The 14,624-nt window shown below is 41.0% G+C and overlaps 1 protein-coding gene across 1 annotated transcript in view; it reads right to left on the reverse strand.

Annotated features, from left to right (window-relative positions):
• LOC135522023 (CSC1-like protein 2) overlaps positions 1-14,624 on the reverse strand; it is a 93,810-nt gene that overhangs the window by 31,821 nt on the left and 47,365 nt on the right. The window contains exons 10-14 of the mRNA XM_064947899.1: positions 14,494-14,574; positions 11,878-12,001; positions 11,640-11,773; positions 11,347-11,484; positions 4,805-4,958 (exon numbers count right to left, since the gene is read on the reverse strand). Of these exons, the coding sequence (XP_064803971.1) occupies positions 4,805-4,958; positions 11,347-11,484; positions 11,640-11,773; positions 11,878-12,001; positions 14,494-14,574 (631 nt within the window). The remainder of the gene's footprint in view (positions 1-4,804; positions 4,959-11,346; positions 11,485-11,639; positions 11,774-11,877; positions 12,002-14,493; positions 14,575-14,624) is intronic.

The raw sequence follows: 14,624 nt of genomic DNA on the forward strand, positions 1-14,624 counted from the left end.
AACAATGTAACTAATAAAAGCATGAAAAATGCCCTTTAGATATGAATTCGGAGGGCTGAAATGATTAAATAGAGTATTAAACCTTTCAAAAGGCGTCAGTCAAAAGTTATACTGAAATCTGAGCTGGATTTAACAAAAAAATGACATGAAAAGCATACATCTATAAATCCCAAAATGTAAAAGTAATCGGAAAGGTAGACAAATTATTTGTGATATTGCGGTTACAATAAAGAATGTAAAGAGGATGTAAACAAAATGCTGTGTTTTTATTTACAGTAGTGATAGACAGCTGGAGGCATTTTGAAAAAGTTTTTCAAACACTTGTTTTTCACAAGTGTACTGTCGGACTGTAGCAGGTGTAGCCCTATCATCAGGACAATAGACACTTTATAGCCCGGCTACTGTAGGTGTGAACATCCCCGGGACGAAATGGACATCATTTTCATCAAGCCAGTTTCTTTTATTGGTGCTACCCGTTCCAGTGTTAGGATTTTCAAGAGGGCTTGAAAATGAGCCAGATCTGAGAGGATCACAAAAACTAAAAAGGTATTTTGGTTTCAGTGCATTTTCTTTAAAAAACATCAATGTAGGCATAATGTGTAATAAAATCTATAAAGGTTAAATACAATTTTAAAAAATGACAACCATGCTGATAACAGGCCACATCTAAAAAACAAAACACATTTTTGCCAAGAAAATCAGTTTTGCTAGATTCTTACAATGTGTATGCAGCATGTGCGTTGGAGTCACTTTTAATTCTTAACTTCTTATGGGTGGGGGCACAATTTTCACGTTCGGATGAAAAGAGTGCCCAGAGTAAACTGCCTGCTATTCAGGCCCAGAAGCTAAGATATGCATATGATTAGTAGATGGATAGAAAACACTGAAGTTTCTAAAACTGTTTGAATGATGTCTGAGTATAAACAAAACTCATATGGCAGGCAAAAACCTGAAAAAAAAATCCAACCAGGAAGTGGGAAATCTGAGGTTTGTAGATTTTCAAGTATATGGCTATCCAAGATAGAAAGTGCAATCGGACCAAATGTACACTAACGCTTCCACTAGATGTCAACAGTCTTTAGAACCTTGTTTCAGGCTTCTACTGTGAAGGGGGAGCGAATAACAGCTTTTTGACTAAGGGGTCTTGCAAAATGCAATGAGCCAAGTCATGCAAGCCAACTGTATGGCTTGTTTTGGTGGCAGAGCGTTGTACTCAGATTATTCCATGGTGTTCTTTCGCTGTAAAGCTTTTTTGAACTCAGACAGCGGTTGCATTAAGGAGAAGTATATCTTTGATTCCATGCATTGCACTTGTATTTTCATCAACATTTGTGATGAGTATTTCTGTAAATATATGTGGGTCTCTGCAAAATCGCCAGATGTTTTGGAAGCAAAACATTACTGAACATAACGCACCAATGTAAACTGAGATTTTTGGATATAAATAGGAACTTTATCAAACAAAACATACATGTATTGTGTAACATGAGGTCCTATGAGTGCCATCTGATGAAGATCAAAGGTTAGTGATTCATTTTCTCTATTTCTGCTTTTTGTGACTCCTCTCTTTAGCTGGAAAAATGGCTGTGTTGTTTTTGTGACTAGGCACTGATCTAAAATAATTGCATGGTATGCTTTCGTTTTAAAGCCTTTTTGAAATCGGACACTGTGGTGGGATTAACAAGTTCATCTTTAAAATGGTGTATAATACTTGTATGTTTGAGGAATTTTAATTATAAGATTTGTTTGAATTTGGCGCCCTGCACTTTCACTGGCTGCTGTCAAATCGATCCCGTTAACGGGATTTCAGCCGTAAGAAGTTAATGGATCTACCGTTTCTAACATAGGCCACTGTAATCGATGGGGGCTCAGGGCAGTACCAGTATGCTCATCTGATGAAGGTGCACATGGCGGCGTCAGGCGGAGAGTCAGGCGGCAACAGGCGGAGAGTCAGGCGGCAACAGGCGGAGAGTCAGGCGGCAACAGGCGGAGAGTCAGGCGGCAACAGGCGGAGAGTCAGGCGGCAACAGGCGGAGAGTCAGGCGGCAACAGGCGGAGAGTCAGGCGGCAACAGGCGGAGAGTCAGGCGGCAACAGGCGGAGAGTCAGGCGGCAACAGGCGGAGAGTCAGGCGGCAACAGGCGGAGAATGGCACATTGATGAGGAACAAAATGAGTCACAATCCATGCCAGGCACACCTGTGAGCTCTGAAACGTCACCTCCGACAGGCAACATACCTGGTGGGTTCATCAGGTCGTCGGTTCACCCTGACATGTCCATTCCTCTTCTGACAACAGAACTTGAACAACTGCTCACCAGGCACAGCAAGGGCTGTCCGGACCATTATGCTATTCCAAGAATGTGTAACTGAAGAGAGAGATTACCAACAGGGATGGATCCAGAGGCAAATGTGGCTTACCAGTGAACCTCCGGGTGTTCATCATTAATACTGTGTCTTAGAAGTTTCTGTCCATGACTGACAGTTAATGATTACTTGTCAGACTGCACAGTAGCCCAATAAACAAATGTAGGTGGCTTCTATCTTCAAAAAGCTTTAAATGCTTTATTATCCAAATGTTTAAAGTGCGTGGGCGACCTCATGCAACTGCAAAATGTCGGAAAAGCATACAGTACTGTATTTCTTCATCAGCTTCTTTATTTTTTTATTTTTTTTCACCTTTATTTAACCAGGTAGGCTAGTTGAGAACATTTCTCATTTACAACTGCGACCTGGCCAAGATAAAGCAAAGTAGTGGGAAAACCAAACACAGTGTTACAAAATAAACAAATATAAAGTCAATTATACAATAGAAAAAAGTCTATATACAGTGTGCAAATGAGGTAGGATAAGGGAAATAAGGCAACAAAAAGACCATAGTGGTGAAATAATTACAATATAGCAATTAAACACTGGAGTGATAGACCAGCTCTGACAGCTGGTGCTTAAAGTTAGTGAGTGAGAAATGAGTCTCCAGCTTCAGAGATTTTTGCAGTTCGTTCCAGTCATTGGCAGCAGAGAACTGGAAGGAAAGGGAGCCAAAGGAGGAATTGGCTTTGGGGTTGACCAGTGAAATATACCTGCTGGAGCGCGTGTTACAGGTGGGTGCTGCTATGGTGACCAGTGAGCTGAGATAAGACAAGGGCTTTACCTAGCAAATACTGATGACCTGGATCCAGTGGGTTTGGCAACGAATATGAAGCGATGGCCAGCCAACGAGAGCATACAGGACACAGTGGTGGGTAGTATATGGGGCTTTGGTGACAAAATGGATGGCACTGTGATAGACTGCATCCAGTTTTCTGAGTGTTGAAGGCTATTTTGTAAATGACATCGCCGGAGTCAAGAATCGGTAGGATAGTCAGTTTTACAAGGGTATGTTTGGCAGCATAAGTGAAGGATGCTTTGTTGTTAAATAGGAAGCTGACTCTAGATTTAATTTTGGATTGGAAATGCTTAATGTGAGGCTGGAAGGAGAGTTTACAGTATAACCACACACCTTGGTATTTGTAGATGTCCACATATTCTAAGTCAGAATTGTCCAGAGCTGTGATGCAACACGGGCGGGTGGGTGTCGGCAGTGATCGGTTGAAGAACATGCATTTAGTTTTACTTACATTTAAGAGCAGTTGGAGGCCACGGAAGGAGTTGTATGGTGTTGAAGCTCGTCTGGGGGTGAGTTAAAACAGTGTCCAACGAAGGGCCAGAAGTATACAGAATGGTGTTGTCTGCGCTAAGGTGGGTCAGAGAATCCCCAGCAGCAAGAGCGACATCATTGATGTATACAGAGAAAAGAGTCGGCCCGAGAATTGAACCCTGTGGCACCCCCATACAGACTGCCAGTGATCCGGACAACAGGCCTTCCGTTTTTACACACTGAACTCTATCTGAGAAGTAGTTGGTGAACCAGGTGAGGCAGTCATTTGAGAAACCAAGGCTGTTGAGTCTGCCGATAAGCCTTGGCCAGGTTGATGAATAGAGCTGCACAGTATTGTCTTTTATCGATGGCAGTTATGATATTGTTTAGGACCTTGAGGTGGCTGAGGTGCACACATGACCAGCTTGTAAACCAGATTGCATAGCGGAGAAGGTACGGTGGGATTCGAAATGGTCGGTGATCTGTTAACTTGGCTTTCGAAGACTTTAGAAAGGCAGGGTAGGATAGTTATAGGTCTGCAGCAGGGTCTAGATTGTCTCCCCCTTTGAAGAGGCAGCGTTCCAATCTTTGGGGATCTCAGACGATATGAAAGAGGTTGAACAGCCTAGTAATAGGGGTTACAACAATTGCAGCGGATAATTTTAGAAAGAGAGTTTACAGATTGTCTCGCCCAGCTGATTTGTAGGGGTCCAGAATTTGTAGCTCTTTCAGAACATTCATGGCTTTGGATCAAAATAAAAAAGCACCAACATTATTTATGATAGTCTTAATAAAATAAATGTTTTGATTATCCTGACCTGTACAGTATTATAATAGCCCATTATCGATTAGTTAATAAGCTACATTTCTTAAAATCAATTCCATATACTATGTTCTTACAAAAAAGGTTTTAAATTCTCTAGTAATGCCAATACTGAAGATTATCAAATACTTCTCAAAGATGCCCTCTGGTGATCAAACTCGTACTAACTTGCATTAATGGTAAAAATGGCTGACAAATAACGTGCCATAGAATTCTGCAGTAGCCCACAAGGTGTTCTGCATGCAGTATAACAACTTTTAAAGGAGGAACCACTGTAGACCAGCTAGGCCACGACAAAACCTTTGATATGGAGTGAAATACATTGAGGGATATTGAAGATTTCTTACATTGAGATACTCCACAGGCTTGGTGACGTTAAACTTGTCCATCGTGGAGATAATGATGGCGGGCGTGGTGAGAAAGAAGAGCAGGAGGAAAAGGATGCAGTTGATGATGAAGCAGCGAATCCACCAGGAGATCCCCCCCAATGATAAGTGCTCCCTGTCAGAGTAGTTGACATACACAGAGATCATTTGTAAACCATCCAGCATTTAAAACAGGTCATCCCACATGCACATTAAAGTGTAACCTTCATATCAGACTTAATACAATACCTTCTGGTAATGTAACATACATAAGAAAAATAGAACACTAGTTTTAAAAGATAATACAATCCAAAGATGTGTTGATATCAAATCTATCGAGCAAAATTCACACCTGTGTGCACACGCACACACTACTATTCTGTTTTATGGGCCCTGACCAATTGTGCGATTATATTTTCATTTTTTTTCTGATCTTAACTCTTTTGTACATAATGTTACCACCATAGTTCCTATGACTAAAAGAGCTTCTGGATATCAGAACAACGATCCTCGATATGGAGGAGGAGTTTTACTTCAATGAGTCGGTGGCGAAGGATAGGCCCAAATCCCAGCCATTCGAAAAAGTTTGATTGTTCTTCGGAGGGTGTAGCAAGATATCTTACAAAAGTCCGGATTAGTGTTCCGCTCCTTGAAAGCGGCAGCTCTAGCCTTTAGCTCAGTGTGAATGTTGGCTGTAATCCATGGCTTCTGATTGGGATATGTACATATGATCACTCTGAGAACCAGAGGAGGCTGGTGGAAGGAGCTAAAGGAGGACAGGCTCCTTGTAATGGCTGGCATGGAATAAATGGAACGGTATCAAACATATTTAAAGCATTAGAATGAGCCTTCCCTCCGATTGCTCCTTCCACCAGCCTCCACTGGTGAGCATGTCATCGTAAATAAACTTATTCATGAAGCCGATGACTGTGATAAATTCTTGAATGCCATCGGATGAATCCCGGCACTTATTCCAGTGTGTGCTAGTGAAACAGTCCTGTAGCTTAGCATCCGTTTCATCAGACCACTTCTGTATTGAGTCGGTGTCCACATCACTAAGGACCTATCATGGTCCAAACACAACAACACAGTCGTGAAGAGGGCACGACAATGCCTCTTCCCTCTAAAGAGGCTGAAAAGATTTGGCATGGGCCCTCGGATCCTCAAAAAGTTATACAGCCGCACCATTGAGAGCATCTTGACTTGTTCTCTGTCATCTAGGACTCCTATACCTGGCGGTGTCAGAGGAACACCCTAAAAAGAGTCACAGACTCCAGCCACCTTAGTCAGACTGTTCTCTCTGCTACCACATGGCAAGTTGAACCTGAGCGCCAAGTCTGGGACCAAAAGGCTCATGAACAGATTCTACCCGCAAGCCACAAGACTGCTTAAGAGTTAATCAAATGGCTACTCAGAGTATTTTCATTGACCCTCTTTTTTTCTTTGCACTCTCTTACACTGGCTGTAGACCCCAGGAACAGTACTGTCTATGTACACTTACTGGACTCATCGACACATACTACACTAAAATTCCAACACACGCATGCATATTGATGCCACACACACACACTCTTCACATACGCTGCTGTTACACTGTTTATTATCTATCCTGATTGCCAAGTAACTTTTAACCCTACCTATATGTACAGTCGTGGCCAAAAGTTGAGAATGACACAAATATTAATTTTCACAAAGTTTGCTGCTTCAGTGTCTTTAGATATTTATGTCAGATGTTTCTATGGAATACTGAAGTATAATTACAAGCATTTCGTAAGTGTCAAAGGCTTTTATTGACAGTTACATGAAGTTGATGCAAAGAGTCAATATTTGCAGTGTTGACACTTCTTTTTCAAGACCTCTGCAATCCTCCCTGGCATGCTGTCAAATAACTTCTGGGCCACATCCTGACTGATGCCAGCCCATTCTTGCATAATCAATGCTTGGATGCTGGCATGCTGTCAATTACAGTTTCTCAATTGCTAAAACACTAAAACACATTGGCTGATCAAAGTTCTCAGTTGCTAATGATGCAGAACACATGTCATTGATTGAACACAACCACTCAAAATTGACTTAACCTGTTTCAAATGATGGGACACAACCAATATAAGCCAGTTCAGAGAGCACAGGTTGTTGAAGGTGGGGAGGAGAAAGTCTGAGAATGGATAAAAGAAACAATGTGAGAGGACGAGGACGAGTGCGTATGCGAGGTGGGCGACGAGGAGGTCAAGAAAGACAAAGACGAAGACAAAGAGTGGAAATATCTGATGAAATTCGAGCAAGTTATAGACCATGTTCTTGTCCATGGACTGACAATGAGGGAAGCAGGACAACCCAATTTGGCCGATTCTGTGTCCACAGTATACTACTGTATTTTTGTAATTGCAAATTTACTGTACTACACTATAATGCAGCTGTTTCAATAGACATTTGTAAAGTTAATCACTGTATGTATTGTACTGCACGAATATGTTTTGTAACTGCACAACTAGTTTTGTAGAATTGCAAGGCTGCCACATGCAGGTGGAAGGACAGCTATATTCACTCAGGAGCAAGAGGCCGTTATAGTTGGCATGGTCCTTCAAGATAATGCAATACGACTCAGAGAAATTCAGGAACGAGTGATACAAGACAATACACACTTCCAGGGAATCGACAGTGTGAGCATTTCCACAATTGACCGTGTCCTCCATCGTAACAGGATGCGAATGAAACAAGTATACAGAGTACCTTTTGATCGCAACTCACCAAGGGTGAAAGACCTGCGAGCTCAGTATGTGCAAGTAAGTGTACATTCAGAAACATTTACTGTAATCCAGTTTGTCTACAGTACTAACACAAACTATGTGAATGACATCACTCTTCAGTACATACAATGTATGTGAATCAAGCCTAATTATACTCTACAATATAGCACTGTCTCTGTACGACTTACAAAATCCTACATACAGTATATTGTATTTCTACACAGACAATATTTGACTTGGAATCCTTGGACAGACCCCATTAGTTCCTCTTTGTTGCTGAAGCAGGCTTCAATCTAACAAAGAGGAGAAGGAGAGGCCGAAACATGATTGGACAGTGGCCCATTGTTGAAGTCCCTGGTCAACGAGGTGGCAATGTCACAATCTGTGCTGCTATCAGCAATCATGGTGTTCTACATTACCATGTTACACTAGGGCCATATAACACCCAGCACCTTCTAAGATTTATTGCCAATCTAAGAGATATTTTATTTGAGCAGCAGGTTCAAGAGCTAAATGAGAATCCCATTCCTACCTATGTGATGTGTGGGACAATGTCAGTTTCCACCGAGCTGTTCAGGTAAGCGAATGGTTTAACATCAATGGGCAGTTTATGAACTTGTACCTCCCTCCATACTCGCCTTTCCTGAATCCAATTGATGAGTTTTTCTCCTCTTGGAGATGGAAAGTGTATGATAGACAACCCTACACCAGAGTAAATCTGCTGCAAGCCATGGATTTAGCCTGTGGTGATATAGGTGAGGAATCATGCCAGGGCTGGATACGGCACACAAGAGGCTTCTTCCCCCGTTGCCTCAGGAGGGACAATATTGCTTGTGATGTCGACGAAGTGCTCTGGCCTGACCCAGCCCAAAGACCAGAAGAAGCACATTGATCACGTTTACTCCTTTGATTTTTGTCCCTTTTAGTTTTGTATACTGTAGTACAGTGCATTGTAGGCGGTATACTTTACAATGGACAAATTGTATGGCCCTGAACATTGTGCTTTCCATTTATTAACATTACTGACTGCTCAAAAGATTTTGACTGGTTGCAGGTTCATATCAACAAAGAACAAGAATTACAGTATCAGAGACAAAGGACAAGTTTGTGAGATGCAGGGTACAGTACTGTAAAAATAGGGGTACAAGGAGGAGGAAGAACAAAAAACAAAATTGCAGAGTAATACTTTCTGATCAATTTTGATGTTTTCGTTCATCAAAAGACAATTTGACGGAAAAATATGAATATTTTTTTTAGATTAAAAATGTACTTCTCCCTGAGAATTGTATGTTTTGAACAATGTGTATTGTTTACTGACTGCTTGAGAGTGTATATCATTTTGATCACTTTGTTTATGATATGAGAGCAGTGCTTGATTTTGATCACAGGTAAAACTGTGAATGTTTCATTTTGCAAGAGGAGTCAGAGGTTATGTAAATAGTGCTTGAAGATTAGATTTTGTGTTTAATGTTTTCAGGAAATGGAGCAAGGTTTCAGAAATTGTGTTTTAGCAATTGAGAACCTAACTTCTGGGCCACATCCTGACTGACGGCAGCCCATTCTTGCATAGTCAATGCTTGGAGTTTGTCAGAATTTGTGGGGTTTTGTTTGTCCACCCACCTCTTGAGGATTGACCACAAGTTCTCAATGGGATTAAGGTCTGGGGAGTTTCCTGGCCATGGACCCAAAATATCGATGTTTTGTTCCCCGAGCCACTTATTTATCACTTTTGCCTTATGGCAAGGTGCTCCATCATGCTGGAAAAGGCATTGTTCATCACCAAACTGTTCCTGGATGGTTGGGAGAAGTTGCTCTCGGAAGATGTGTTGGTACCATTCTATATTCATGGCTGTTTTCTTAGGCAAAATTGTGAGTGAGTGAATGGATTCTGAGACATGAATGGTCTCAGAATGCTTTACTGGACTGATGGTAGTGCTCACCTTGTCTTCTCCGGAAAAGCTTTTTTTCCGGATGCTCCAAACAATCAGAAAGGGGATTCATCAGAGAAAATGACTTTACCCCAGTCCTCAGCAGTCCAATCCCTGTACCTGTTGCAGAATATCAATCTGTCCCTGATGTTTTTCCTGGAGAGAAGTGGCTTCTTCGCTGCCCTTCTTGACAACAGGCCATCCTCCAAAAGTCTTCGCTTCACTGTGCGTGCAGATGCACTCACACCTGTCTGCTGCAATTACTAAGCAAGCTCTGTACTGGTGGTGCCCCAATCCCGCAGCTGAATCAACTTTAGGAGATGGTCCTGGCGCTTGCTGGACTTTCTTGGGCGCCCTGAAGCCTTCTTCACAACAATTGAACCGCTCTCCTTGAAGTTCTTGATGATGCGATAAGTGGTTGATTTAGGCGCAATCTTACTGGCAGCAATATATTTGCCTGTTAAGCCCTTTTTGTGCAAAGCAATGATGACGGCACGTGTTTCCTTGCAGGTAACCATGGTTGACAGAGGAAGAACAATGATTCCAAGCACCACCCTCCTTTGGAAGCTCCCAGTCTGTTATTTGAACTCAATCAGCATGACAGCGTGATCTCCAGTCTTGTCCTCATCAACACTCATACCTGTGTTAACGAGAGAATCACTGACATGATGTCAGCTGGTCCTTTTGTGGCAGGGCTGAAATGCAGTGGAAATGTTTCGGGGGTATCAGTTCATTTGCATGGCAAAGAGGGATTTTGCAATTAATCTGATCACTTTTTATAACATTCTGGAGTATGTGCAAATTGTCATCATACAAACTGAGGCAACAGACTGTGAAAATTAATATTTGTGTAATTCTTTCAACATTTGGCCACGACTGTACATATTACCTCAACTACCTCGTAACCCCTAAAACATTGACTTGGTAACGGTACTTCTTTTATATAACATTGTTCTTGTTATTTTATTGTGTTACTATTTCCTTTTTTATTTCGCAAATTTGTCTTACTTTTTAACTCTGCAGTGTTGGAAAAGAGCTCGTAAGTAAGCATGTAGCGGTAAAGTCTACACCTGTTGTATTCAGCGCATGTGACAAAACGTTTTATTTGATGTGGAGCCAGCTAAGTATGGGTGGAGACTGAGTGGGTTATTAAGTTATTGGCAAGCATTCAGTAAACCGCAAAGCTCCAAAGTCACGGTTTCAGGAAAAGAGCTGACTGGAGGTCAAGGGGGGCTGAGGATCACTAATGAGTTTTGGACAAATACCTATCGTCACACCATCCCCTCCTTCCATAGCCACATTTTGTCCTTGAGTGCAAAGGTGTGGAGTGTAGTCGTTCACTAACACAGAGAGGCTGCTGCCTACATACAGACTTGAAATCATTGGACACTTTAATAAATGGATCACTAGTCACTTTAATGTTCACATATCTTGAATTACTCATCTCATATGTATATACTGTATTTTATACCATCTATTGCATCTTGCCTATGCCGCTCTGTCATTGCTCATCCATATATTTATATGTATATATTCTTATTTAATTCCTTTACTTAGATTTGTGTGTATTAGGTAGTTGTTGTGGAATTGTTAGATTACATGTTAGATATTGCTGCACTGTTGGAACTAGAAGCACAAGCAGTTCGCTACACTCGCAATAACATCTGCTAACCATGTGTATGTGTCCAATAAAAATTGATTTGATGATAAGAGTCCCTTTTAGCCTTTCTTGATGCCCTCCTTTGTTCTACCTCAACATCATAGTTTGTGCTAGCCCCATAGAAATAGAATTAGTATTATATTCTAAATTCTATGGCTGGCCCACCCTGTGCAGGACACAGTCTCTTACCAGCGCACGTTCTGAGGGTCAGGAGCATAGCTCACACTCCAGTTGTAGACGTGGAGACTTTCACTGAACTGGGATGACTTGGGCTCTTGGCGACAAGTGCAGCCATGGCATTGGCAGGCATTGAAGTCCTTTAGGATTCTGTGATAAGCGGTAAATGGCAGGGAAATTGAGTAGGCTAAACAAGCTTTTATTACATATGGCATTTGGTGACGGCACTGATCTACTGAGGCGGTTTGAAGGACCATCCTGGTCAGATGTTGCACAAACATCAAATTATGTGAAGATCGACTCACATTGAGGTCATGGCCTCATTCTGGAAAGTGACGAACGCCATGCCAAGAGGTTTGGTGTTGACCTTCTCTTTCTCCTTTCTGTAGTCCTCCTTCAGTTTAGCCTCCCGCTTAGTATAGAAGCTCACCGCCTCTTCCTGAAATATGACAGATTATAATTTACATAACATTGCACAGTAGTCCAATTTTCATTGCCTAAAGGTACAGCCTAATACATTTGGTGGTTTTCTGGGTGTCTAACCTGCTCACAGCCTTTGATGACACAGCAGCAGAGGTGTCCACAGGGTTTGGGGTTGATCATGGTGGGCATGTGCTCTTTGGCCATGAGATCAGTGAAGAACTTTAAACTGCGCTCTGTCTTCTTCCTGTGAGGAAACACACGCACACAAAAATCATATTGTAAGCTCTACACATGGTGCACACAGCACGCAATTCTGCACACATGCATGGTGACATCCATTACGACCACACAATCTAATCAGAGCAGTATATACACTCGCGAACATGCATATACACGCTCACACATATAGCACCAGTCAGAAGTTAGGACAGACCTACTCATTCCAGGGATTTTGTTAATTTTGACTATTTTCTACATTGTACAATAATAGTGAAGACATCAAAACTATTAAACAACACATATGGAATCATGTAGTAACCAAACTTTTGACTGGTACAACAGACAAAGTAAGGCTCAAGACTTCGGGTGAGTGCATTCCGACACATAACTTTGGCAATCAATTCCAGTAGCATGGAGGATTTCTCCAGCCACTGGAGATCAATAGTGTTAAGCACCAGTGGGAGAGTAGGAGATCAAGATGGCCACTGCAGAGTCATCAAGGGCTACTTCAGTCATCAGAACTCACTGACCTAAAAAAAATAAGGCCTCTCTCCTCCGATATCTTTTTAGGTCACACAGATAACACGTCTTTGCAACAGTGTCCATAACTTTGACTGACTTTGTTGAAAGTGGTTTGTCTACAGGTTATTTTCTAAGTGTAATGAATTACAGTTACCTATCCAACATTATAATCAGTAAAGTAACTTTTGGATTACCCAAACCCTATAAAGTAATCTAAGTTTAGGCATTAAATCCACATTCTTAAGGTTAGGCATTAACCAGTGATGGAAAAAGTACCCAATTGTCATACTTGAGTCATTTTCTGTTAAGGTATCTTTACTTTTACTCAAGTAAAAGTCACACAGTAAAATACTACTTGAGTAAAAGTCAAAAAGTATTTGATTTTAAATATACTTAAGTATCACAAGTAAAAGTATAAATAATTTCAAAATCCTTATATTAGGCAAACCAGAAGGCGTGATTTTCTTCGGTATTTACGGATAGGCCAGGGGCACACCTTCAGACTTAATTTACAAATAAAGCATTTGTATTTGGTGAGTCTGCCAGATCAGAGGCAATAGGGATGAGCAGGGATGTTCTCTTGATAAGTGTGTAAATTGGACTATTTTCCTGTCCTGTTAAGCATCCAAAATGTAGCAGGGTACAAAATGTATGGTGTAAAAAGTACATTATTTTCTTCAGGAATGGAGTGAAGTAAAAGCTGTCAAAAATAAAAATAATAAAGTAAAATACAGATACCAAAAAACTACTTAAGTAGTACTTTAAAGTATTATTACACCACAGGCATCAACTCTGAATGGTTAAAGTAAGAGTTAAGGATTAGTTACTACCCATGTAGTTACTCCTCAACCCTGTGTCTCCATATACAATTCAAACACTATTTTATGAACATTACACTTGCCTTGGCCCACTTGTTGAGAGTGAGGAGGTAATGAATTAAATGTACATCTCCAACAATGTTTTTGAGCCTTTTTTTTCCCTTCAAAAAGGCAGGAATAAATTCCACCTGGAGTTCTTCTACAGTAACCACAGATGTAGGATCTTAATTAGACCTGTATTGTCGGAGGAAAATAATCCTGAAGAAACAGGATTTGTACGTTTAGTCCATCATGTAGCTTGATCGCGGCTCAAAATGAGGCTACATGAAGTGGAATACTGATAACGTGTTAGCGCGGGTTTCAGTGAAAATATGTTAAATCACTCATCTGCATTGCAGCGCAGGAAAATCAAAGCAACAAAAGAGTGATCAAATTAAATGGGAAGTAATATTTATAATATAGGCTATAGAATATACCTCACGTGACAAGACTATGTAATTATCATATTAAAAATGTTTGACTCCATAAAGATTATTTAGCAAAATGCAAGAAACTATAGTTGACTTACAGTAATAGTCTATCAAGAAAGTTGTCTTTCAAAGGCAAAAAACTGTAATATTATTGTAAAATAAATGAAAAACTTGTACAAGGTACAAGCTTAAGTTACAAAGCCTTATTGTAGGCATGATCAGGCCGGGAACAAGAGAGAAGTCATGGCTTGTGCCATAGCTATTGGGGGAGAGAGAGGTAGAAAGACTATATTTCACCAACGCAGGTCAAGAACAAAGAGAAAGAGACAATGAATCTAGGAGCTTTTTTTATAAGAATCTGACTTGTTTCGATTCAAAATCTGAGTTGTTGACCAATGGCATTAGTGTTGAGTTAACTTCCAATCATATCAGACCCGCAGGATATAAAGACAACATAACCTCTGCTTTACAGAGGTGTGACAGAATGGGGGATGTGGAGAGCAACACAGAGAAGGCTAAATTCTTAAGACAAAATAAAATCTTTGCATACGGTGTAGAGTCACTTCAGGGGCTGGGCCCCCCTATAATCCTTCATCTGTACAATTTTGTCAAGCAAAGCCATTTTATGTAGTGAGGGTTGGATATGTTCGGGGCTGAAATTGTGATGAAGCAGTGAGAATGAACACAACAGCAGGTAAAGGTCTCACCTCTCAGCATTCAGGGACATGAGTTTGGCTACGTTGTAGCAGATTCGAGCATCCAGAACAGTGCAGTTCTCGTAGGCTTGTCTGTGTGACAATGGCGAGAGAAAACAAAACAGAACAATTACCATACTATA

The sequence above is a fragment of the Oncorhynchus masou genome, chromosome 4 (assembly GCF_036934945.1).
Source record: "Oncorhynchus masou masou isolate Uvic2021 chromosome 4, UVic_Omas_1.1, whole genome shotgun sequence".
In the NCBI taxonomy this organism is placed as follows: Eukaryota; Metazoa; Chordata; class Actinopteri; order Salmoniformes; family Salmonidae; genus Oncorhynchus; species Oncorhynchus masou.